General features: G+C 64.5%; 1 protein-coding gene across 6 annotated transcripts; it reads left to right on the top strand.

Moving 5' to 3' along the window:
• Positions 1-987: 987 nt before the first annotated feature.
• On the top strand, positions 988-23,218 carry TERT (telomerase reverse transcriptase). Of its 6 annotated transcripts, none has more exons than XR_004383192.1 (17): positions 988-1,206; positions 1,325-2,636; positions 5,648-5,843; positions 7,390-7,570; positions 8,677-8,856; positions 9,165-9,323; positions 11,740-11,835; positions 12,390-12,475; positions 13,437-13,550; positions 13,890-13,961; positions 14,690-14,878; positions 17,776-17,902; positions 18,245-18,306; positions 19,563-19,687; positions 20,303-20,440; positions 20,887-21,081; positions 23,157-23,218. XR_004383192.1 is itself a non-coding variant. In XM_032861836.1 (16 exons), exons 1-16 carry the CDS (start codon positions 988-990, stop codon positions 20,948-20,950), a joined length of 3,249 nt encoding a protein of 1,082 aa, XP_032717727.1. In that variant the 3' UTR covers positions 20,951-21,808. The 6 variants fall into 6 exon arrangements, 4 of the variants coding, with proteins under 4 accessions (XP_032717727.1, XP_032717726.1, XP_032717728.1 ...); XR_004383191.1 differs by lacking the exon at positions 23,157-23,218 and adding an exon at positions 21,396-21,808; XM_032861836.1 differs by lacking the exon at positions 23,157-23,218 and having other exon boundaries at positions 20,374-20,440; positions 20,887-21,808.
• The last annotated feature ends 1,772 nt before the right edge of the window (positions 23,219-24,990 follow it).

Below are 24,990 nucleotides of genomic sequence, written 5' to 3'. Positions count from 1 at the left end.
TTCTTACATTGTTCAAGGTCAACACGCGCCCAGCCTATGCAGTTTGCTGAGCTCCGTCTGTCACCCCCGGAGCCCCCCGAGACCCACGAGTTTGCCTAATGCTCCTCGATTGGAGCCTGAACGTGCCGTGGAGGCCGCATTGGTGTTATCTCATTAGGGAGGCCATTCGGAACTCTCTTGTTCCAGCCTCACGACCAGCGCCATCAACACTGGGTCTGGGCTGGGCTGGAAGGGGCTCCCAGGCCAAGGCAGGTCCCTCCACCTGCCCAGCCCTGCCCTCCGAGGGCCACTCCCAGTGAGCCCGGAGCTGGAGCGGGTGTGAGGGGCCTGCTCACGGCGCCACACGGGCCCTGGGGCTCCGGTTTCTCCCCGTCTTTCATGGACCCCGGTTGGTAGGAAACGGATTTGGGTTCTGTTTCTGGCGCAGACAACAGAAGCCTAAGGACCTGAAAGTGGAAAGTACAACCCAGGGTCTAGGAGACCCAGTTGGCCAGAAAGAACCAGGGCCCTCCGTTGCCCCCAGGCCCACGTGGGCGGAGCGCCAGCGACGCTTCTCAGGCATCGTAGCCTATTCGCTACCCCGCTCCTTCCACCCGCACTCCCCGGCAGCCCTTGGCGCCTGGGGCACGGCCCATGGGACAAAGTGACAAACCTGGGGCCCTTCTCCCAGGCGGCGCCGGGCGCACCAGGTGCCCCACGTTGGGGCTCCCCCTCGGGTACCCCAGAGCCGCGGTCGCCTCCACCCCTCCCCGCTGTGCGACCCCCCCTGCAACGGCGGCTCCCTGCACGGGATCGCGGGGCGTGGGTGGAGAGGATGCGGTCCCGCCGCCAAAGCCCGCAGGGGCCTCGCCACACCTGGGCGCCGACACCCTAGAAAGCCGCGACCCCGCCCAGGCCCCGCCCCTTCCTCCCCGAAGCCCCGCCTCCTCGTGCGGACCCCCCTCTCGGGCCCGCCCCTTCCTCCCGCGGACCCGCCCCTCTCCGGCCATGCCGCGCGCGCCCCGGTGCCGCGCCGTGCGCGCTCTGCTGCGGAGCCGTTACCGGGAGGTGCTGCCCCTGGCCTCCTTCCTGCGACGCCTGGGGCCCCAGGGCCGGCGGCTGGTGCGGCGCGGGGACCCGGCGGCCTTCCGCGCGCTGGTGGCCCAGTGCCTGGTGTGCGTGCCCTGGGACGCGCGGCCACCCCCCGTCGCCCCGTCCTTCCGCCAGGTGGGCTGCCCCGGGAACCCGGCTCGGGCCTGCCGGGGTGGGAGGGGGAGGGCCGCGCGCTCGGGCCCCCGGGCGCCTCGGTCCCCAGCCCTTCAGGACCCCACCCCCACCCCCGCAGGTGTCCTGCCTGAAGGAGCTGGTGGCCCGGGTGGTGCAGAGGCTGTGCGAGCGCGGCGCCAGGAACGTGCTGGCTTTCGGCTTCGCCCTGCTAGACGGGGCCCGCGGCGGGCCGCCCCTGGCCTTCACCACCAGCGTGCGCAGCTACCTGCCCAACACCGTGACGGAAACTCTGCGCGGCAGCGGCGCGTGGGGGCTGCTACTGCGCCGCGTGGGCGACGATGTGCTCGCCCACCTGCTCACTTGCTGCGCGCTCTACGTGCTGGTGGCCCCGAGCTGCGCCTACCAGGTGTGTGGGCCTCCGCTCTACGACCTCTGCGTCCCCGCCGCCGTGGCTCGGCCCCTCGGGTCCCCTGGCCACAGTCCTGGGACCTGGAAGGACCTCAGACCCATGCGCCAGGCCTGGAAGTCTGGCGCAAGGCGGCGGCGGCGGGGCAAATCCGGGAGCAGTCCGCCTCTAGCCAAGAGGCCCAGGCGCCGCGTGACCCCGGAGCCCGAGCAGGGGACCCAGAGGCCGTCTGCCCAGGCGCACCTGGGCAGGGCGCATGGGCCAGGTGACAACAAACCTCACACAGTGACACCTGCCAGGGTCGCTGCAGAAGCTGCCTCTTGGGAGGGAGGGCCCCTTGGGACTCGTCTCAGCTCCACTGCGGCACAGCCATCTCAGGGACCCCAGGGAGTACCCCATCAGCCAGCACACCCCGAAACCAAGCACTTCCTCTACTGCTCAGGAGGCAGGGAGCGGCTGCGCCCCTCCTTCCTGCTCAGCGCCCTGCCGCCTAGCCTGACTGGGGCCCGGAAGCTCGTGGAGACCGTCTTTCTGGGCTCCACGGCCCGGAGGGCAGGGGCTGCCCACAGGACGCGCCGCCTTCCCGCACGCTACTGGCGGATGAGGCCTCTGTTCCAGGAGCTGCTTGGGAACCACGCGCGGTGCCCGTACCGCGCGCTCCTCAGGACACACTGCCCGCTTCGGGCGGAGGCCCCTGGAGAGGCGTCTAGCAAGCAGGCCCGCGGAGGAGTGGGCGTCTGCCCTTTGGAGAGGCCAGTGGCAGCCCCTGAGGAGAACGCAGACCCTCGGCGCCTGGTCCGGCTTCTTCGGCAGCACAGCAGCCCCTGGCAGGTGTACGCTTTCCTGCGGGCCTGCTTGCGCCGGCTGGTGCCCCCCGCGCTCTGGGGCTCCAGGCACAACCAGCGCCGCTTCTTGAGGAACGTGAAGAAGTTCATCTCTCTGGGCAAGCACGCCAAGCTCTCGCCGCAGGAGCTGACGTGGAAGATGAAAGTGCAGGACTGTGCCTGGCTGCGGGGGAGCCCAGGTGAGCAGCGGAGGCCGCAGGTGCCTGGTTGGACCTGCAGGACCAGGCCCCTCCCTCCACCTCTGACCCCTCCTGCCCGCTTTACATGGACTGAGGCAGGCCCTGGGGACACGCAGGCCCTGGGGACACGCGCGGGGAGCAGATGTGGGGATACAGGTCCAGCTGCCAGCCACGGTCCCTGGTGGGGAGTGGCAATAAGGAGAGACCCTGGGGTTTTGCCATTTGACCTACCCCCCCAAGCTTGCAAGACATCTGAGACTCCTAGATGAGAAGATTGGCGAGCCTTCTCAGAACCAGGGTCACCACCTGGGGTATCCATCTCAGTCTCCCACGGTAGGGCTTAAAGTGCACCCGCCTCATCTCCAAAGATCGTGATTGTGATGGTCTCCAAGGGTACACCCTTTCCGGTTCCCCAAGAGGCTCTGAGCAACTTTCCAATAACTTGGGCTTGTAAGTTTTGTGTTTTAATTGTGGGAAAACAGCACGCCGCCTGAGATGCACTCTCCTAACGAATGGTTTAGTCTACAGGACACGTTGCAAAGCGTAAGGGCCATGTTGCACAGCACATTTCTAGAACTTTCACACTGGGCATGCCTGTGTGCCCATAACCGGCCACTCCCTTCCCGGTGCGGCGTGGTTGACCCTCCAAGGTGTCGGGCACAGCATCGGTGCTCTCAGGCTGCCGCTCACTTGGTGGAAGCGTTGAGTTCCGTGGCCCCGTCCCCAGCTTCATACGAGGTCTGCCATGCCCCGTACACCGCACACAGGAAGGACCTGGTGCTTTCCCGGGTGACGGGCCCAGCCCTTGGACCTCCCTGTGTCCTTGCACACTCGAGCCGTGGCCCTGGCGGCCCGTTCCTTCCCACGGCTGTGGCCACGCACATTGTGCACAAGGCTGAATAAGTGAGATCAAGGCTCTCTAAGCATGGCCCTAGGGCCACCTTTTCCACCCTCCCCCGCTGGGACACCCCTTCCCCGTGCAGACCGTCATCTGGGCAGGGCTCGGTCTCTGTCAAGCCAACCTCGACCAGCGTCCTGCTTGCCACTCTGCCCTCTTATTCCTGTCCCCATCCCCGGAGGCCAGACTGCTGGGCTATCCCCATCTGCTGCCCAGTGTCACTAGACATCACAGAATGGATTCCTGATGGAACCTGGGGAGGTGCCCCTCGCCCCCACAGCCTGTCCCCGCCCCGGCCCATGTTGGGCTGGTGGCAGCCCTTGTTCTCTGACCCCAGGCACAGGTGGTCTTGTGTGGGCTGTGCTCTGTCATCCCATCCCGTGGACTTATGCGCGCCCCACGATGGTCTGAACGGTGGCCTTGACCTTCGGAGTGGAGTCTGGTGTCTCCGTAGGGTCCTCACTGGGGCTTTCTGGGCCACGATTGGGTTTTAGAGCCGTGTCCCTGCCCCCCGCCCTGCCATCAGGGTCGCCGGCGTGCCTCTCTGAGCGCCCGGCCAGTGATCGGCCGTGCTCCCTTCCTGGCTGTGTCTTAGCTGTGCCCCAGCTTCTGTGTGCTGCCCGTGTCCAGTTTCAGTCGCTTCTGAGAAGTTTCCGTTCCTTGTTCGATGCCGTCTTTGGTCAGTGAGCTGCTGAGCTCTGTGTGATCTTTTCTGTTGACTCGTGGCTTGGTTGTGTGGCGGCCTGTCTGCGGGATCTGGGCTGCTCGAGGTGGGCAGACGTGCACGTCCCTCGTGTGTCTGCAGGCCTGCGGCTGGCTGTTGCGTTCGCGCCACCCGAGACCCCCGTCCCTGTGCCGAGGGTGAGATGCTAGGGCCAGTGCTGTCTTCATCTGGGGCGGGTTTGTCCGTTTCTCCCTGTTCGATGGTATCTGTCAGGTTGTACCAGGTGTGAGCATTCCAGAAGGTTCACGTCCCTGGGGCTGTCAGTGCCCATTACGTTACCATCTGTCCTGAAGCCCCCGAGCAGTGCGCCAGCTCTCTCCTGGCGGGTGTTGGCGTCCAGCCTTCCCGGAGCCTCACGGTTTGGGCCCTGTTGGTCAGCAGCTGCTGTTTTGGCTTTCGTCCAGTCTGGCGATCTTTGCCACTAACCTGGAGAATCTGACTTCTTTCCTCTGACTCTAGATGTGCCCGATGCCCCCTCATCTTTCTTCCCAGTTTGTCTGCCTTTCCTGTGCCCTTCGTCCCCGTTTGCAGGGAACCATGTGCCTCTCCCACTCCACCCTCCTTCCTGGTTTGCCCGGGTGGCGGCTGGGAGCCGCGAGCTCTGCTGTCCTCTCGGGGTTCCTTGTCCTGAGCAGCACGAGGGCCTGATGTGATCTCCCACTTAGTTGTGCCCCTGGTTAGAGGTCATGCTATGTTCTGGTCGGTGGTCATGGAGCTCTGTCCCTGCCCTTGTGTCCCTGCCCCTCTCTCACTGTTCTGTCCTCTCCCCCAGACCAGATTCTGGGTGCCCTTCCTACCAAGTGCACAGAATAGAGTACAGAGGACAGTTTGGGTCCATGGTGCGTGTCCCCGGCCCCATGGAGCGACTTCCCATTCCCGTGGTGTAAGTCTGTGGTCCTGTGTAGGTTCTCGCAGCTCTCTGGTGCCCGTTCCCAGCTGCGCAGCGTCTGGCGGCCCTGACCCCTGTGTGGTTTGGCCCGGGAAGCCCCGGGGACGTCTGGACCCTGCTGCCCAGCGGTGATGCTGCTGAATGGCCAGGTCCCCCCAGGGAGAGCACGTCTCTGCTTCTCCATCCTGCTCGTAAGCCAGGACGGATGACGAAGCCCCTCTGTCTAGTAGAAATGTGACGTGACTGCCCGCGTCATTGAAACTCCAGTAGCCACTTTATAAAGTAGCCAAGGAAACGTGAAACCAGTAATGTCTTACTCCGCCACACGTCCAAGGTATTCCCCCGTCCCGCGGTCAGCAGACATGTGGTAATGGCGTGTGTCCCCCCTCGGGCCGAGGATCGTGTTCCCTGAGCCTCAGTCCCCGCCTGCCCGTTTCGAGCGGCCAGCGTGGCTGCGGTGGGCAGAGTGGACACTGCAGTCTGTGCCTTTCCCATTCCAGGGGCTCGCAGTGTGCCGGCCGCCGAGCACCGCCGCAGAGAAGGGGTCCTGGCCAGGCTCCTGTGCTGGTTGATGGGCACCTACGTGGTTGAGCTGCTCAGGTCATTTTTCTACGTCACGGAAACCACGTTTCAGAAGAATCGGCTCTTCTTCTACCGGAAGAGCGTCTGGAGCCCGTTACAGACCCTGGGAGTCAGGTGTCTCTGCCAGTGCCGCGCGCTCACAACTGTCTGTGTGTGTGCACATGACAGCCCCGTGTCCTGCCCCTGTCGTGTGTGCAGATGACAGCCCCCGTGTCCCGTCCCCCACCGTGTGCACAGATGACAGCCCCCATGTCCCGCCCCCCTATGTATGCAGATGACAGCCCCGTGTCCTGCCCCTGTCATGTGTGCAGATGACAGCCCCCGTGTCCCGTCCCCCACCGTGTGCACAGATGACAGCCCCCATGTCCCGCCCCCCTATGTATGCAGATGACAGCCCCATGTCCTGTCCTCCTCTGTGTGTGCAGGTGACAGCCCCAGCATCCCGTCCCCCCCGTGTGCAGATGACAGCCCCGTGTCCCGTCCTCCCCGTGCGTGCAGATGACAGCCCCGTGTCCTGTCCCCCTCTGTGTGCAGATGACAGCCCCAGCATCCCGCCCCCCCGTGTGTGCAGATGACAGTCCCCTGTCCCACCCCCCTGTGTGTGCAGATGACAGCCCCGTGTCCTGACCCCCCAGCTGGCTTCATGCCTCCGGGTACCCCTCACCAGGGGTCCCACCCTGGGCACAGACTCCTGGGGCCCCCTTCATTCACCTGAGATGTCAGAGTCTGGGCCACCTGGGAGAAGGTTGTACTGAATGGAAACAACCTCGCAGGCAGGTCGTTGGCTTGACCTGGTACGTGGGTCAAATGCTCTTCGAATTCACACAGAATGAGCGGGACAGTCTTGGCCGTGGTGGCGTGCAGACAGGATCTGGCACAGAGGCGTGCTTCGGGCAGGGGCCCCCGAGGCAGAACCTTCCAGCTTGCCTTGTGGAGTGGCTGCTCGGCTCGTCTGCAGGGCTGTGTCATGCCAGTCTGAAGGACAAGACCTGGCCAGGAGGCCGTGTCCTCACAGGGCTTGGCAAGGCCCCAAAGTGGCGAGATTGGGGTTCCTGGGCTGCATTGCACACTTGGGCCAAGCCTGTGCCCTGAGTCAGGACATCTCTGCTGAGGGAGCTGGGCTGTGTCCTTCGGCACCTGGGAGAGGGTCGGGCAGCCTCTGTTGTGGGTTCAATGTAACAGTGTGGCCTGTGTAATGATTCAAATATCTCGTGGCCCCTGAGAGGCCTTGTGGGGACTGTGGAAACTGTCCCTCTGCTTCGCGGGCATCAGAGGCCCCATGGGGGGTTGGGCTTGCATACCGCGCTTCCTTGCTGGGGCCGGCCTGTGGGCGGTGGTGGGGGAGAGGCTGCAGGGAGCTGGCAGGCCCATGGAGAAATGGTTCCATTCCTCTGGGGGGCCGCACCGGTCACCCCCTCGCCCATCCTTGTCCAAGGGTCCCGGCTGCTCCCGCCTGGGCCTCCCAGGGCTCTGCCTGGAGGGAACCTTTGTCCGGCACCCACTGTGGAAGGGGGCTCCTCCAGCTGGCCGGCCTCGGCGTCCTGGGTGACTGGCGTCTGGCGCTGGCGCTTTAGGAGCCCGGCTGCTCTCAGGCAGGCACCCCCGCCCTGCGCTTCCCGCGCGCCTGCCCAGCCGCTGCCCACGAGGCTCTGTGTTTTAGACAGCACTGCACCAGCGTGCGCCTCCGAGAGCTGTCCGCCGCAGAGGTCCGAAGACAGCACGAAGCCAGGGCGACTCTCCTGACGTCCAGACTCCGCTTCCTTCCCAAACCCGGTGGGCTGCGGCCAATCGTGAACATGGACTATGTGGCGGGAGCCAGAACCTTGTGCCGAGACAAGAAGGTCAGCGCTGCTGTTTCGTTTCTAAGTCAGGAGCCCAGGAACCCCGGCTCGGTGTGCAGGTAGACAGGAGGCCAGGAGGAGGTCCGTGGCGGTTAGGCTGCCTTGATGGGACGTGTGCCCACGGTTAGACAAGGAGCTTGTAGGAAGGCCAGGCCTGCAGGATGCTAGGCAGACCCGGGGACCCACAGGCTCTTGTGACACAAGCTGGCCACGCTGAGCCCCTGGTTTCTGGGATCCTGCTGCTGCAGGGGACTCGGTACTCCCCGTGAGCCAATGACAGAGAGAACTGGGTCATTCACCTGCCACCAGCCTGCTGGGGTTCCAGTGACCCACACAGGACCTCCCCTCCCTGCCTAGCACACCTACCCCTACCGCAGGATCTCACCCCCGTGTCTAGCACCCCCTGGCGGGATCTCACCCCCCTGCCTAGCATACCCCTCCCCTGCTATGGGATCTCACCCCTGTGCTTAGCACTCCCCCACCAAGTGGGATCTCACCCCAGTGCCTTACACCCCTCCCCACAGTTCTCACCCCTGTGTCTAGCACCCCCCGCGGGATCTTACCCCTGTGCCTAGCACACCCCTCCCCCGCAGGTGTCACCCCCGTGCCTGGCACACTTCGTGGTCCCTGCCAACGGCGTGTCTGTCACCAGAGCTCTGACCCTTTCTGAGGGTTCCACAGAGTGGGGGTGATTTTGTTGTTGTGTGTCCCTGGATGAGAAAGCAAGGTTGCTGAAGTTGACTGGGGACCTGGTTGGGTCTGTGCATGAGGGGGCGCTCCTCCATGCTGGGGTGCTGGGTCCCTGCCTCGTCTGGCGGGGGGCTTGGTGGGAGGAGAAGAGAGACGCCTTCAGCTGCAGTTTCCACGGTTCGCAGACCCTGTAGCGGATCCCTAGGGAGAAGCCAGGGTTTGAGGATGTGTGGGGCGATCAGTCCTCTGGCCCTTCTGGAGTCAAGTCTGGGAGATGCTGGGTGGGCCAGGGGAGGCACAGAGGCAGGGTGCTGGGCCTGGGGGACCCAGCAGGCCGGGGCAGGGAGGTCTGACATGGCCCCTGTGTGATGGGCGTCTTCTGGGCGTGCTGCCCCTGCCCCGGGCCGGCCCCACAGGTCCAGCATCTCACCTCGCAAGTGAAGACGCTGTTCAGCGTGCTGAACTACGAGCGGGCCCGGCGCCCCAGACTCCTGGGGGCCTCCGTGCTGGGCATGGACGACATCCACAGGGCCTGGCACGACTTTGTGCTGCGTGTGCGGGCCCGGGATCCAGCGCCCCGCCTGTACTTCGTCAAGGTGGGTGCCCGGTTCCGTCCCGAGCCCATGCCCGAGTGAGCCAGCTGGGCACGTCCGGCCTGCGGGAGCGGTCCTCCCGACCAGCTGGCCGTGCGTCATGGGCTGTGGCTGGCCTTCGTTCCCTGAGTTTGCACTAACGGGGCATCCCCTGGGGAAGCCCCATCACATTTCCGGCTGCTGAGTCTGGGGGCCGTAGAGCAGGTGTGTGCCACGGGAATGGGAGACGGTGGGGGGTCAGGGTGTCTCGGTCCTCCGCATCCGAGGGGCCCCCGGGCGCAGTGCGTAAACAGCACATCTGTCCCACGCAGGTGGACGTGACGGGGGCGTATGATGCCCTCCCCCAGGACAGGCTGGCTGAGGTCGTCGCCAACGTGCTCAGGCCTCATGAAAACACCTACTGCTTGCGTCGCTACGCCGTGGTCCGGAGAACCGCCCAGGGGCACGTCCGCAGGTCCTTTAAGAGACATGTAAGAGCCACGGGGCGTGTGCTCCATGACGAGGGTGTCGTGTGGACGTGTCCGTGCTGTGGGTCTGCCCACCCTCTCCCCAGCCCCAGAAGTCGTCACACGCTCTCGCTGCTGTTACGTCCGAGTCTTCTCATCCTGTGGGCCGCTGCCTCCTGGTGTCCCTTTACAGAAGCAGGGCCCCCGGGATGCCAGCTGCGGCGGGGCTGATGTCTCTGCAGACACCCTGTGGGAGCCCGGGCCTGGCCCGAGGTCATGCCGAGGGCAGAGTGAGCCCCATGGGCCAGCGCTGCAGGAGAGGAGAGCACCGTGTGGATGCCTGGGCCTCACTTGCTGTCCCTGCCCACACAGCAGAGCTGAGGGTCTGGGGGTGCCCCTCCCCGCTTCCCTGGGCCTGGGAAAGGACAAGTGGCCTGGTCAGCATGTGGCAGTTCTCCGCCAACCGTCAGAGCAGCCAGGCCTGCGGAGCAGCACTTGATGTGGGCACGCAGAAGCGCCGACCTGGGAAGTCTGGGGAGAGCCCCCGTGAGCACCTGCGGCGTGAGGCTGAGTGTGGTTTGCGAATCCTGAGCCTGCGAGGAATGGGGGGTTTACACGCGTGGCACAGGTGGCAGCCACCACGGGGTTGAGACACAGAACATCACAGGTGCCCGCCAGACCCCCTGCCCCCTCCAGGGTGCCCCCTGCTCTGACGTCCGCCATGTGGACCCGTCTCGAAGTCCGTGAATGTGACGGGTGGAACGTGCCCTTCCTGTCTGGTTCCCTCTGCTCTGAGGCGAGCCCGAACGCGGGTGGCGGCCCTTCACTCTCCGGTCGTGGGTGGAGTTGTGTGGCTCCGATGCTGCCTGGTGGGGCTCTGCCTCCTGCTGGGCGGGCATCGGCGGGCGCCCAGGGTGGGACAGGCGTTCCCCCGACGGGTCGTCCGTGGGCGAGAGCTCTCGTTGTTGGGGTGTTGCTGAGGCGGAGCCGTGCCAGGTCGGTGGACAGTGCCTGACCACGCTGCCACGTGTGCGGCCGGGGCCGGCTGAGCCCACAGCCATGGAGTCAGGGCGGCCGCACTGTGCCGGGGCCAGCATCCCCACGACGTGCCTGCCCAGCGCCCTGCGGAAGCCACTTGGGTGTCCCCGTGCGTGAGAGGCCCATGAGGTCAGCTCCTGCTTGCGACGAGTCGCGAGCCGCTTGTCATGGACTTCTGGGGGTTCTTCCCGTGTCTGGTGCCAGCCCTTGGTCTGAGGCTGCTGAGGCGCCCCAGGTGCCTTCTCCATCTGTCTCTGTCCTTTTGGTCACAAGCGGGATGTTTGGATGAGCAGAAGTGTTTCACGTCGGTGGAGCCGGGTTGGCAGGGGCGGGTGGCTGACGCCGTGTCCTTTCTGCTCCGCTGTCTGTCTCACGGTGGCAGTGCCGTCGGGCGTTTCCGTGGGCGCAGCTCCTGCGCTCCGCGCTCTGTGCACCAGGGCTGGTTTCCGGGACGCCTGCGGGGGTTTGTTCACGGCTTCTCTCCGCGTGTCTCCCGCGCAGGGTTTCCGGCTGGCTTGCGCGGGGCACCTGCTCCACCCGTTCCTCGGGCTCTGGGGCCCACCGACCCTGCCCTCCGCTCCCGGTGCCCGGGGTGGGTTTCTCAGACTCCGTCTCTCTGCGTCATCTTTCCTTTCTCCTTGTTTCACTGTGTTGTTCGTTGTCTGTCTTGATTGATTTTTGAACCCTGGCCACTCGGTAGCAGCCTCGTCCTCAGGCAGGTCCCCGGCACCTCCGCTGTGGCCTCCCTCGTGGTCACTCCCGCCGCTGCTATCTGTGAGGGGCCAGCCTTGAACGAAGCCCGTGAACCATAGGTTTCGCAGAGTCCTGGTTTTCTCTGCGGAGGACACTGACTCCCCCGACAGTGAGGGAGCGGTAAGCGCTTTGCTCTGATGGTGCTGGCCGCTGGCCCCCCGCCCCTCTCCCCGCCGTGGCCCCTGTGCTCACCAGAGAGCGCCCAGGTCCCCGCCGCGGCCTCTCACTGCCTCAGCGGCCCTTCCCAGCATCCCCCAGCGCTCCCAGTGCCCAGAGGCAGTGGGACTAAGGAAGAAATGGCGGTTTGGCTCCTTTCTCTGCAGTCTCTGCCCCAGACCAGCTCCTCCGTCCTGGTTGCTTGGGTGGCCGGGACCCCCACTGCCTCCTGCTTGGGCTCCACCTCCCACGGTGAAGGTTCAGGCATCAGGGAGGGGTCTTGGGAAGGCAGGACCCCCCCCAAAGAAAGACAGGGGACTGACCAGGTGGACGGTTCCCGAGCTCCGCGGTCCGGACCTGCTCCCAGCGCTGCGGCCTACTGTTCCCAGACGGCACCTGCTCGTCCCCGGCGCTGACGAGGTCTCCTGCGACGTGGCCTCCGCCCGCCTGGCCGGGGTGCGCAGCTGTCTCACCCACTCCTCTCTGCCGGCAGGTGTCCACCTTCGCAGACCTCCCGCCGTACATGAGACAGTTTGTGGAGCGTCTGCAGGAGACGAGCTCGCTCAGGGACTCCGTGGTTATTGAGCAGGTGGGCGAGGCAGCCGGGGCGGGGCGTGGACACGGCGGCGGCCCCCGGTTGCGGCTGGAGGGGCCCCGGGGCAGCCTCTTGGGGATCTGCGCCGCCAGGCTGTCTGCTGCGGTCCAGCAGCAGTCCTCTTCATGGTGAGCTCGAGACCTCCTCTCCCTCGGTTTTGGTCTTGAGGCTGAATGACAACACGCCCCATGGGGAGGACGAGTTGGATTCACCCTGTGTCCCCACCTAAAACTGACCCTCTGGGGGAAACGCCTTCCTCCTGCTTGTAAGCGGGCGCTGCTCCTGAGGGCAGGGCCCTCGGGGACAGCTCAGCCCCCGTGGCTCTGTAGCCTTTTGCAGAACCAGGGATGGGGATGAGCCAGTCCGGCCACCGAGGCCCGGAGACATGCAGACCTGTGCTCGCTGGCTGCCGGGTTCCTGCCTGCCGCTGCGGGACACACACTGCAACGTGCCCTCTGGGCCGGCATCCATAGGCTCGAGCCCGGCCAGAGTCTCGGACTGCCTGCCATGGCCGTCCCGCCCGCCCACACGTCCGTCTCTTCTTGCAGAGCTACTCTCTGAACGAAGCCAGCAGCGGCCTTTTCCACCTTTTCCTGAGCTTGGTGTACAACCACGTCATAAGGATCGGGGGCAAGTGAGTTGGGGTCCTTGCCACCTTCCTGCTGTCACCTGCAGACTCTGTGGCCACGGGGCTCCTGGGGTTTGGGAAGTCCTTTGGCATTCAAATGCCACAGATAATTTTTTAATTTATAGAAACAAAAGCAGACTTTCCTGGGTGAGTGCCCACGGGGGACCCCAGTGTGGGGTGAGAGCGCTGGTCGTGAGGGTTCAGGCTCACTGCCAAGGTCGTTAGAGGTCGGCTGGAGATGTGGGCACCTTCCCGGGGATCATTCCCGGTGCTCTGGGTATCAGAAGCTTTTTAGTTAGAGAATGTGTTGTTATTATCATGTTATGACTGATTATGGCACTTGTTACCTGTAATTACGTCTGAAACGCATCCCGAGAATCACTGCTGATGGGTGTACCGCGGGCCGGCCTTCCCAGAGGCCGCGTGCTTGTCCGCAGCACCCAGGCCGGAGGAGAACTTGCTCTGGGGCACAGGTCATTGCTGTGTCCAACCCCTGGGGCTCCCTTAGAGGTGCCCCACCTGCTTCTCTGCTTGCGGGACCTTTATAGAAACAGGTCAGACCCATGTGGACAGTTGCACGTGTAAACAGACATTTGTCAGGGCTTCGTGGGGTGCATAGTGGTCCTCGATCCACGTGCACTCTGCTGTGTGTGTGACGTGTGCGCGCCGGTGCGTGACCAGCGCGTGTGTGTCTGTGTTTGTGTGGTCTCCATGCGTGTGTGGTCTATGTGCGTGGTCTGTGTGCGTGTCTGTGGTCTGTGTACGTGGTTTGCACACAAGTGTGGTCTGTGTGCCTGTCTGGCCTGCGTGTGTCTGTGGTCTGCGTACATGGTCCACACGCGTGCTGGTCTGCATGTGGTGGGTCTCCACGTGTGCGTGGTTTGCGTGTCTGTGGTCTGCGTGCACGTGTGTCTGTAATGAGTGCGAGGCCCATGGGGCCTCCTCCTACCTGCCTCCTGTCCCCCAGGTCGTACGTCCAGTGTCAGGGGATCCCACAGGGCTCCGTCCTGTCCACCCTCCTGTGCAGCCTGTGTTACGGGGACATGGAGCGCAGGCTGTTTCCTGGCATCCAGCAGGACGGGTACGGACCCTCATGGTGCGCCTGCGTCGACTTGTTTTCAGCTCCACCTTGCGTTTCGGGTCCGCTGGGTGTGGACAGGGGTCTGTGGCTCTGTGTCCAGTCACATGGGGGCTCATGAGTGGGTCTCGAGTGTAGGCTCAGAGGTGGCTTTGAGCACTGTCGGGGCCTTGGCGTGTTTCCACGGGCTATGACCCGCGGCTGTGTCCATGCCCGTGCGCCCCCGGCACTCCCACGTCCCACGAGGTCAGCCTTTGTTTCGGTCCTTTGGGGGAAGTGACTTTGCACCTGTCCTCGTGAACGGGGACCCTGCCACAGCCCCGGCTCTCCCATGCCCTGCAGCCTGCTGCTGCGTCTGGTGGACGACTTCCTGCTCGTCACGCCTCACCTGAAGCGAGCACAGGCCTTCCTCAGGTGAGTCCCCCACACATGTCCCGTGGCGCTCCCGATGCCTGGGGGCCGCTGACCCTCCTGGAGCAACCGCCCCCATCGCGAGGCAGATTTACGTTTGCTGGACGCCCCGTGCGGGCTGCCGGGCGGAGGGTGGCCCTGGGGCGCGTCTGCGGGACTCGAGCTCCCTCAGAGCCTGGGGACTCCCCTGCGGCCAGGCTCGCGGTGACAGGTTTGTCCATAGACCGCCAGCAACCAGAGCAAAGCCCCCTCGGTTTCGCATTTTCTCCTCCCCTGGAAAACCGTGCTTGAAAGGAAGCCCCTGGACTCCAGGGCTTGAGCAGGACGGCACTGAGGGCCCCATGTGCCCGATTTAATTCTGGCAAAATAACCAACCCCCATGTGGGCCTAGGCCTCGTAGCACCTCTGTTTAGCAAGTCCAGACAGACCGTGTCCCCCACGTGGCCTAAATGGAGAAAGGGGAGCCCCACGAGCACAGTCGCGGCCTCACTTCTTTTTCTGCGCGTGCAGCACAGCCCCCTCTGCCGTCTGCCCAGTGTGCTGCGCGCCCCAACTTCCAAGGGACTCCGGGGAAGCAGCCCCACTCCCCAGGGCAGCACCCACACCCGCCGCCATGCCCTTGGCTCCGGCTCCCTCCGGCTCGGCACCATGGCCATCCCACCACACGAGTGCCCCAGCGCCCCTGGCGGTGCCCCCCCCCCCCAGGGGCTGACCTGGCCGCCCTGCTTCAGGACCCTGGTCAGGGGCGTTCCCGAGTATGGCTGCATGGCCAACTTGCAGAAGACGGCAGTGAACTTTCCCGTGGAGGACATGGCCCTGGGCAGCGCGGCGCCCCTCCAGCTGCCGGCCCACTGCCTGTTCCCCTGGTGTGGCTTGCTGCTGGACACCCAGACCCTGGAGGTGTCCTGTGACTACTCCAGGTGAGTGCGCCTGCGGAGGGGATGCAGCGTGGCATGCCCCCGTTTCTGCCTCCGTGTGGGACGGGTGGATCACAGGTCAGGGGTGCCCAGTGTTCCGCCCAGATGGGGCAACAACACATCCTCCTTGGGACTGAGCGCCCTCACTAGGTGAGGGGTTTTCTGGGCTTTTCTTGGAAGAATTTGTGCAGGCGACGGGGGTCACCGGTGTGTTCTGCAGGGACACTGTAAATCTGAGTTCAGAGGTCTGGGGACCTGCTGGGCACAAGCTCCCGAGGATACCCTATAACGCGCAGCGTGGCCTCCCCGGGGAGCACTGCTGTGGCGCGTGGGGCCTGCCGTGTACGTAGCATGTGGGATCCTGTCCCGGTGAGCTTGGGCTGCCGTGAGCAATACCGTGGACCAGCAGCTCCCCTAGACTTGCTGTTCTCACTTCGTGGGGGCTGTGTGTCCGGGATCCAGGTGTGGGCAGGGTCGTTTCTCCTCGTGGTCTCTGCCGTGGTCTCCTTCCCTGTGTTCTCTCGTCCATCTCCGCTCAGGCATCTCTCGCGTCTCTCTTCCTCCAAGGATGTCTATCAGGGTCAGGGCCCACCTACGATCTTAGCTTTAATCAGTTCCCACGTGACCCACGTGTCATGTGAGTTGGGGCTTGATGTGGATTTGGGGACCCAGGTCAGCCCCTCATGGCCAGTCTCCCCTGAGCCCGAGAGCTCCCAGCGGGACCCCGGGCTTGGCGCGGACGCAGACTCAGGACGGGCGTGGGTGCAGGAGCGCGCTCCTGTGTGAGCACCAAGTCCCGACTCCACGGCCTTGTGGCGGCGGGGGGTTTCCCTTCACTGGTCAGCGCCGCCACCGTCCTGCTTGTTTCCACGGTGCTCTTCCCGCTCTCCCAGCCTGCTCTGCGGGCCCCACCTCCCCATGTGGACCCACGTCTCTGCTTCTGTGTGTGAAGCCCAGCCCCCTTTTCCTGCTCTGTCCGCCCACATCTTCGGTTGGTTTCTCCTCATCCCTGGGACGCGGCTCAGATGCCCCGGCCTCCAGCCCTCCCTTGCCATCCGGCCCTGACCAGCTCTCTGCTCCCCAAGAAGCATGGGCCATTTGGGGGTCGGGCACTGCCATGCCAGCCTGGCATCCCATTTGGTGACTTGCCGGGTGGTGACAGTGCCCGAGAGCATGTGGGTGTCGGGGGCCGCCATGCTTGCTCAGGGCCTCTCGGTGCGCACCTGCTCACGTATGCCGCCCTGAAGGCTCGGCTGCGGGGGCCAGGCGGGGGCGGGGAGATGCGAGAAGGATGAGAAGCGCCCTGGAAGGGACAGCGACAAGGCGGGCTTGTCTCGCAGACTTCCAAGCCTTCCCCAAATCCCAGCCCGGGGGAGGGCGAGGCGGCCAGAGCGGCAGGTGGGGTGCACGAGCACAAGCGAGTTTGCCGTGGTGCCGCGGGGGGGCGAGGGGAAGACGGCTGGTTTTCTGAGAAGCCCCACAAGGATGCACTGGTGCGTCTCAGCACACTCGGGAGCAAGTTCTGGGCGGGCGCAGGAAACAAACCAGCAGGGACAGCGCAGAGGGACTCAGAAGACAGGAAGGTCCTCCGACGTGGCACGGGGACGAGCGAGCAGGACGCAGCCCACGGCCCTGAGCACCTGGGGCAGAGATGGTCACAGTGCTTCCGAGTGCAAGTGGCCTCGCTGAGTGCGGGCCGTGGGGCCTGCGGCTACTTCTCAGATGTGTCCTTTCAGCGCAGACAAGGGACCTGCCCCTGTCACCCAGCAGCACGGTGCAGGATTCAAACCCGGGCCTGGCAACAGGGCCTCCCTCGTGGCCCCGAGCTCTGCAGAGGTCAGACACGGCGGCTTGCAGCAAGGTCGCGATGGACGCGGTCATGGAGGAGAGGGGGCGGCGTGTGGAGGGGCTTCCGCCAGGCTCTGCCCACCGCCAGAGAAGCTCCCGTCCTAGGCGCCCACTGTCCCTCAGCGGTGCTCCCGTCGGGCCTGGGCACATGGGCACGTCTCTGAAGCCAACTGGAAAGCAGTAATTTGGTATTAAAGTCCTTGAAACGTTCGTACCTTTTGCCCAGAAGTGCACTTCCAGAAATCTGTCCTCCAGAAGCAGAAGTCACGGACGTCATCGGAGGTTTGCTCAGCTGCACAGCGAGAGTCACTGAGCTAAGGCAGCGGCAGCGGCGGCGGCTCACCTCTCCCCGGAGAAGCTCTTGTACGGCTGAGATCGCGGTGGACACGCTCAGTGAGACGGAAGATGGCCCTAGAGCTTTGGTGCTCAAAACCGGCTCTGAGGACGGCCTCCCGCCGCGCAGACTACACAGGGCACCCGGGCACCTCTGCGGCTGGCTGCAGGGATGCCCCACGGTTGGGCCCCCGCGTGTGTGTGAGCGGGCGACTTTCCTCCCACTCCCTGTGCGCACGCGTGAGCCTCGCCCTTGGGGTCAGGCCTTCCAGGGGACGCCGTCCTCCTGCAAGAAGTTCTCCAGGCGGCCGAAAGGCACGGGGCTGTGGCCTCAAGGCCCCGCGCGGCCAGAGCTGCCCCGAGCTGGGGGAGGCCCCGCCCCGCAGGGACCCGCGCCCCGCTCGGACCCTCCCCGGGAAGCCGCGCAGGGAGGCGTGTGTTCGCACGTGACAGACACGTTTACTTGAGTCGCGTGGACTTTACTGGCTCTGCGCCGTGGGCCACTAAGGGCGAACACGCTCGGGACCGGACCGTGGCCCAGTGCGTGCGGGGGGGGGGGGGTGCCCGTCTGTGACCCCGTGGCCCAGGCCTCCCCCAAGGGTGGCACCGGGCGTGGGCGGACACTACCGTGTGCGGGGCGGTCACTGCGCACCGGACAGCGCGGGCAGGCGGGCCTCGAGGAGGTGGCGCAGCTTGGCGCGGGCCACTCTGTTCCGCAGTTACGCCCGCACGTCCATCCGCTCGAGCCTGACCTTCAGCCAGGGCGCCCGGCCCGGGAGGAGCCTGCGCTACAAGCTGTTCGCGCTCCTGCGGCTCAAGTGCTGCGCCCTGTTCCTGGACCTGCAGGTGCGCGTGCCTGGAGCGTGTGCGCGTGCGCGTGTGTGCGCATGCGTGCGCGAGCCCGTATCTGGGAGCCCAGGCGCAGATGTCCTCAGCCCCCCGCGGCCCCTCGTTCTGGGCAGTGGGCGTTCCGGACGCCGGGGCCTCTCCCCGCGGTGGATGTCCAAGGCCTTGGGGCCCAGGCTTGAGGACCGCTCAGCCCTCACCTCCCCATCCCTACCTGCGGGTCCTTCCCGCCGGCAGCCCCGCCCCTACCGCCCACGGCCTGGCTTTGACCTGGTGATAAAGCGCGAGACCCACATCTAAACTCCAGACGTGGTCGCAGCGTCTTTCTGTCTTTGTGACCAGGTGAACAGCGTCCGCACGGTTTATGCAAACGTTTACAAGATATTCCTGCTGCAGGCCTACAGGTGGGTTCCCCGGCCGCACGGCCACGCCACAGGACCGTCGCAGCCCCGGCCCTCCCTCAGCCTGGCAGTGCGCCCTGCCCCCTGGTGTCCCAGGATTGAAGGATGCGGTCTATGCCGGGTTTTCACTGCAGACTTGAGGCTTCGTGTGTGTGTGTGTGTGTGTGTGCACCTCGCGTGGTTGGAGGCGTCTGTCCCGTCACCAGGCAGCAGTGGGCGGCCAGTGTGACCTGGGTGTCCCCACTCTTGTGCACTGACCAGGACCCTTGCAGGGCCCTGGGGCACGAGGTAGATGCAGGCAGCCCGCGTGCAGAGGTGAAGGCAGACACCCCAGGGCTCAGGTCCCGGAGAGCAGAAGATTAGGTGTCCCGATTAGGCAGGGACAGGGGAGGGTCCACAGCCCTCTGATGTCCCCACAGAAAGGGTTGTGGCCCACAAACAGCCCAGCTGTTATTCCTGTCCCTCTAACGGGAACATCTCAGGCCCCGTGTGCTTCTGGAACATTCCTGGCCCCTGGGTGGCTCCAGGTCATCTTGCTGAGAACTGGGGCGTGGCTGGGCAGTTGTGGGGCCCTGCCCTGCTCGTGCCTTCCTATAGCTCTTTGGGGGACACTGCCACCTTGGGCCATGTTGACCCAGGTGTCACGGTGGCTGCCGTGGCCTCAGACACAAAGCCAGGCTTTGGTCTGGTTTGCAAGGGAGACCTGCCCCTAGCTGCTCAGGGAGCCGCTAACTTCCAGCCACAGTCAGAACAGATGGACACGGGAGCCAGGGGGCGGACAAGGGGCCGGGCATCAGTGTTGAGCCTGGGCGAGTCTGCGTGACCTAGAGTCATGCACTGTTGTTTCCAAACCTGGCTCTGATCTCCCACCGGCAGGACAGCGCTCCCACCTCAGCGGGTTATCGTGCGTGTGAAGTCAGGTGCTGGGCGAGCAAAGCACAAGCCCGTTACTCCAGAAGGGGCCCAGGTGGTCAGCAAGAGCAGCAGCCACCGGGGGGGGGGGGGGGGGGGGCTTGTCCTGTGGCCCCGGGCACGCACAGACACATAGGGACACGTGTACACGTAGACACACATGCACACGTGCATAGGGGCACACATGCACAGAGACACACTTGCACATGCATACAGGCACGAGCACGCACACATGGGGATGCGTTTGCACACACAGGCACGAGCACGCACGTGTAGAGACGTGTACACACATGCACGCATGCATCCCAGCCCTGGGGCTTTCCTGCCACAAAGCGTCCCTTCATCAGGTTCCATGCGTGTGTGCTCCAGTTTCCGTTTGACCAGCCGGTGAGGAAGAACCCCGCCTTCTTCCTCCGCATCATCTCAGACACCGCATCACGCTGCTACTCTCTCCTGAAAGCCAGGAACACAGGTGTGCGCGGAGGGCCGGGGTTACTGGGTGCGGCTGACGGGTTTTGTGGGGTCGCCTGTGGCGCTGGCAGTGTACGGGCGCTCCCCGGCACACTTACGGCATGGCGCGGCTGCGGGCTCTGGGAGCTCGCCTGTCGGGCCTGGGGATGTCGGCACCCCCTGCCGCCCCTTTGGTGCTCTCGACCTCGTGCATAGATCCAGGCCCACAGTGGAGAGGAGGCGAGGCCCCAGCCAGTCTGCAGCCCGGCCTTCCTCCAGGCGTCCCGAGGACCATCCCTGGCCCGCTCTGCTTCATCCCAGAAGCCTCTGGCCGGTCTGTAGCTCAGGCCGCGCCATGTCCCTCAGGCCTGTTTTACTTCGTTTGGTGCGGGTTGCTTTTGAGAACAGGACCAAAGCGCCTGGAGTCAGGGTTCCCTGGGGCCTGTTTTGGGGCTGACCTTGAATTGACGTTGCCCGTTTGATCCCCAGCCTCTGACCCTGCTCCTGGGCTCATGGACGGGGCTGCAGGGACCCTAGGCAGCATCGGGCACCTCGGAACACATGGTCTTCCGGGCGTGGCCTTAGCCTGTCTATGTCACATCCCCCGCCACACCCCCACCCCCCCATCCCCGCGCAGGGATGTCCCTGGGGGCCAAGGGCGCCTCCGGCCTGTTTCCTTCTGAGGCTGCACGGTGGCTCTGCCTCCAGGCCTTCTTGCTCAAGCTGGCTCGTCACAGTGGCACCTACCGGTGTCTCTTGGGAGCACTCCGGGCAGGTAAGTGGGAGGCACCCCGTCCTGCTGTGTGTACGTGAGCAACGTCGTCCGTGTCTGCATGGCGGTGGGTGGGTCCAGGAGCCCTGGTGGTGGGGTGCAGGTGCCCTGGGTCGCAGGCTCTCACCCTGGAGCCTGGCATGCCCCCCTGCTCACGCAACCTCCCCACACTTTGACCCCGGTCTGGGGAGAGGCCAAGGCCTCATCACTCCCTCCAGCCCCACTGGCCTGGCTGTCGTCTACACTCGGAACCTGTGTCCCCAGGCCTCTGCCCTGGCTGCCCCAACATGGGCAGGGGGAGCCCCAGCAGCAAGTCTGTCCTGCACACACCAGCCCACCCGGCCCCCAGAGCTTGGCCTGCACAGGGATGGACCACACCTGCCCGACCTTGGCCTTGCGCAAAGGTCAGCTTCTTGCAGAGCATTCTCATGTCGCTTGTCCCCTTCCAGCCCAAGGGCACCTGTGCCGACAGCTCCCAAGGGCGACACTGGCCGCCTTGGAGGCAGCGGCTGACCCCAGCCTGACTGCAGACTTCAAGACCATCTTGGACTGACCACCTGTCCGCACAGCCCAGAGTGACCTCCAAGACCCTTGAGCCCGGGCCTTGTGACTTCATGTGGTGGGAGCTGCCGGCTCGCCTTCAGGTCTGGACCTTTTCTCCCCTGAGACCCTGACACTTGAGCTGCTGGCCGGCGCCCCCCGTAGAGGTCTGCCCCCACGTCCTTGGGGAGGAGAGCCCACCCGGCACCCTCTCCGCGTCCAGGTGGTTTCCTTGTGTTCTTCGGGCACAGACCACCAGGAGGGGGCAGGCGGGAGCACTGGGCTGGCGAGCCGGGCCTGTGTGGACCTTTGTCACCCTGCCCTGCCCCTGGCTGGGGACTCCTCCAGTCTGCACACATATCCCTGAGGGCGCCTGGTGGTGGGTGTGGTTCCTTACCGCTGCCTGTCCGGCACCCAGGCCCGTATTGTCTGTGCCCCGAGCCGTCCCCGCACGGTGTCCAAAGTCTGTGCCTGCTCAGCTTTGCCCAGAAGCCAAGGGCCCAGTCAGCTGTTCTGGACTGGACCCACCCCGCCCATCCTTGTGACCTTGCCCTGCCCCCCCACGGCCTCCTGGAGCCTGAGTGTCTGGCCCGCTGCGCCCGCTGCCACCCCCACTTCCGACTCCTCCCCTCCAGCTCTTGCTCCACACACGGTGGCTCTGTGTCATCTTGGTGGTGTTCCTCTGTGTGGCCTCCTCCCCCCGGACCTGCCACTCCCGGTTACTCCTGGGAGCCACGGAGGGAACACGCCAAGCTTTTGTTCTTAGAGGCTTCCATTTTCCACGTTTGTATTAAACACAGCCTGCGTGGGCGTCCGTCCTGTTTTCCATAATTACAGACACCTGTGTCTGTGTCCACACATCATGTGAGGGGTCCTTGGCCTGGTGGGGTTCCCAGGGGTCTTCCTGGGGCAGGTGCAGCCAGACTGTGAGTCAGAAGGACCCCGCCCAGCACCCGCCCTGTCTACGGCGAACTCTGGCCTTACTGTGGACCCTGGGAGGGGTTGGGCAACCAGGGCCTGAAGCCCAGAACACTGGGTCTCCTAGTGAGCACGTTTCTCTAGCTTCTCCGTGTCCGGGGCTCTCCTGGCGGCTTCCTTGGAATGGGCAGTGGGGGCACAACATGAGGGTTTGGGAGGTAGATGGTAGCCCACTGCCCTGCGTCCAGCCCTGGCCGCCCGCCTGGGCTGCTGGTCTCCCGCTCCCGTGCCCCGGACCTGTGCAGGCGATTGTGCCTGTGTGTCTCCTTCATCACCTCAGCCCAGAGGCTGTGTTCATATCCAGACACATCGACCAGCAGGGCTCAGGCCGGGGAACAGATGTCGTGGGGACGGGCTCTGCAGGAGGGGCTGTTCGAGCTGGCAGGAGTGGGGCTCCTGCTCACGCACCGGGGAGCCCCCCAGGCTGAGGGACAGCGAGGGCCTGCAGGAAGGGCCAGGTTTGGGGGTGGTGCTCTGCTCAGGGTCCCAGATCACGGCTCTGGCGGGGGCCTAGGTGGAGGATCTTGGGGGTAGTGAGCGGCCCCAACAGGTTGTGGCAAGAGAGGGTCAGCTTGACCGGGCAGCAGTGGGGTGACCCAGACAGAACTTTCTGGGAAAGGCAGGTGTTCATGGGTGACCTGGGCAGTGAGGTGGGTGTCAGCCCGAGCCGTCCCTTGGGCTTGAACTGCACAGGTATTTCTACACCCCAAACAGATTTCTGCTTCAGCACATCTGGGGAAGGGCCCGGGATTTGTGCCTTGGGGAGTTTTGGGTGACGTTGGTGCTGCTTCTGGGGGGACCACCCGCCAAGATCCCCCTCAGGGAGGACGGGCTGTCCTGAGCAATGGTGGCCACAAGCTCAGGGTTGGGAGTTTGGACGGGGGCAGGGGGGGGGGGGGGGGGGGGGGGGGCCACCAGGGAAGTGGCCAGAGGTCATGGAGGGTCAGAAGGCCCACCTGGGGGGTGGGCCAGAGCCACACCTAATTGCCCCCATGAGGTGGCCCTGGGCAGAATGTGTTGTGCGTGGAGCCACGGGCTTTCTTAGGACAAGCCGAGCCCTGCCCTGGCTTGGTCTTGGTGGAGGATGAGCCCACGTGTGGGAGACACTCGTGTACCCATCCAGACCATTCAGGGGGTGGGGGCTGTGAAGGAAGGGCCACTCCAGGGAGCTGGCTGACTGCCTTGTCCTCTGTGATGGCAGGAAGGCTTCCTTCCGGGATGTCCCTGATGGGCCACATGACATGTGGCCATCGAGTGTGCCATCAGATGGGGTGCTGCTGCTGCAGCCTGGGATTCCGGAGCTGGGGCCCTGCCACGGCAGGCTTTGTGGACGTTGCCTTGTTTACTGCCGCTGCCGTGCACGGCGTCCCAGGGGCTGCGCAGACGCATTTATGGAGGACCCAAGTCCACGCAGCGGTCGTAAATGCAGCAGGCGGAAAATGCAGCGGAGATGAGCCGAGAGGAACCGGGCCCCACCCAGCGTGCATGCCAACCTGGCTGCGGTGGTGCCCCCGCTGTCAGAAGCAGGAGGGCTGACCTGCTCTGCTGGGACGGACGGAGCCCACGGGGACACTGCCAGGACCCCACACCAGGCTCCCGAGCTGACCTGCCACTGGCACCCACTTGCTCCCAGGCCCCAGGGGCCCATTTCTGGCATTCCTGTCACAGACCAGACCCTAGAGGTCAGCCGTCCGTCTGTCCCCAGCTTGAGTCTCGTTTCTCGGGTACAGACATCCCGTCAGCATCTTACTCGGGATTGCTGATGTGTTAAAGCCCCGAGAAGACTGGTGCTTGGTCGGGCTCAACTCACTGAGAACCCTTTCTGGTTCATCTCCTTAAAATCAGTATGTGCACGGCTAAACCTCCTCCAGGTGAAGAGTGAAAATGAGATTTTTAAAGCAAAGGAAAAGACCCTAGTTTCCCGGTGTTCCCTGGGTCTGTGCTGTGCATTAAAAGGCTCGCTGACTGATGTGTTCCGTGGCATGCAGGCAGCGCGTGCAGCTTGGGAAGAGTGGCTTAAGAGAAGGTGTAGCCAGTGCCCCCAGGACCTCACCTGCCATCCCCGGGTGTGTGCGTGCACCTGGACACCTTGCTCACCTGTGAAGACGCCGTGAAGGGCTCACCAAACCTGGGTGGGCCCAGAATCCCCCAGGCACCGTGGGAAGTGGAACAATGACACCCCAAAGGTGCCCCTGCCCTGACTGCAGAGCCTGGGAGTGCTCCCTGATGCGGCACAGGGGGATTGTGGGTGCAGTGGGGTTAGGCAGCCAATCAGTTGACCTCAGGACGGGGAGATCATCCTGAATTATCCAGGTGCACTCAGGGAAACCCCAACATGAGGAGACGGTGTTGGAAAGACATGGTGAGGACTCACCAGCCTTGCTGGATTTTTGATGGAGGAAGGGGCCACAAGCCAAGGGTCGTCGCACGGCTCGCCCTACCCACAGGGCTCGGGGACACACTTCAGGGGGTGTTCTTGGGCTTGCTTCATCTTAATACTCAGCTCCTCTGAGAGGGACATTGGAGCAGGACCTTCTGTTTCCCGGGGTCTGGGCGGCCTAGACAAGGGCAGCCCCAGCAGGCACGTCTGGACCAGGCTCATGGTGGCGTTTCAGCACCCTGGACAGTTTCAGAACCCTGGACAGCGCCTCGCTGCTCTGCATTGCCGTCCCGCCTTCCCGGGGTTTGATCCCGGCAGCATGAAGGGCGCACGTGGGCTGCGGCAAGTCAGGAGCAAGCCTGTGTGTCGGGGCCAGCACCTGCGGCCTGATCCCTGCTTCACGGATGAGAGAGAATCAGCCTTTTTCTACTTTCTTGACTCACATTTGAGTCTCTGAGAAAATTTTTAAAGAACAAAGAGTGGTGTTTCTCAGCAATAAGGTCAGGAGAGCGTCCAGCACCTGCCTGTGCTCGTGCAGGGAGGACCCGTCCTGGGGCAGGAGGAGCCATGCCGTGGGCGCAGTGAGGGTTCCCCGCACACCGGAGGCCTGGGCCTCGACACTGACCTGGGCCCCGGCTTCCCGAGAGGGTCCATA

The sequence above is a fragment of the Lontra canadensis genome, unplaced genomic scaffold, assembly GCF_010015895.1.
Source record: "Lontra canadensis isolate GAN:19392208 unplaced genomic scaffold, GSC_riverotter_1.0 scaffold22, whole genome shotgun sequence".
In the NCBI taxonomy this organism is placed as follows: Eukaryota; Metazoa; Chordata; class Mammalia; order Carnivora; family Mustelidae; genus Lontra; species Lontra canadensis.
The sequence above is the reverse complement of the archived record's forward strand: the minus strand, read 5'-3'. Positions and strand labels throughout refer to the sequence as shown.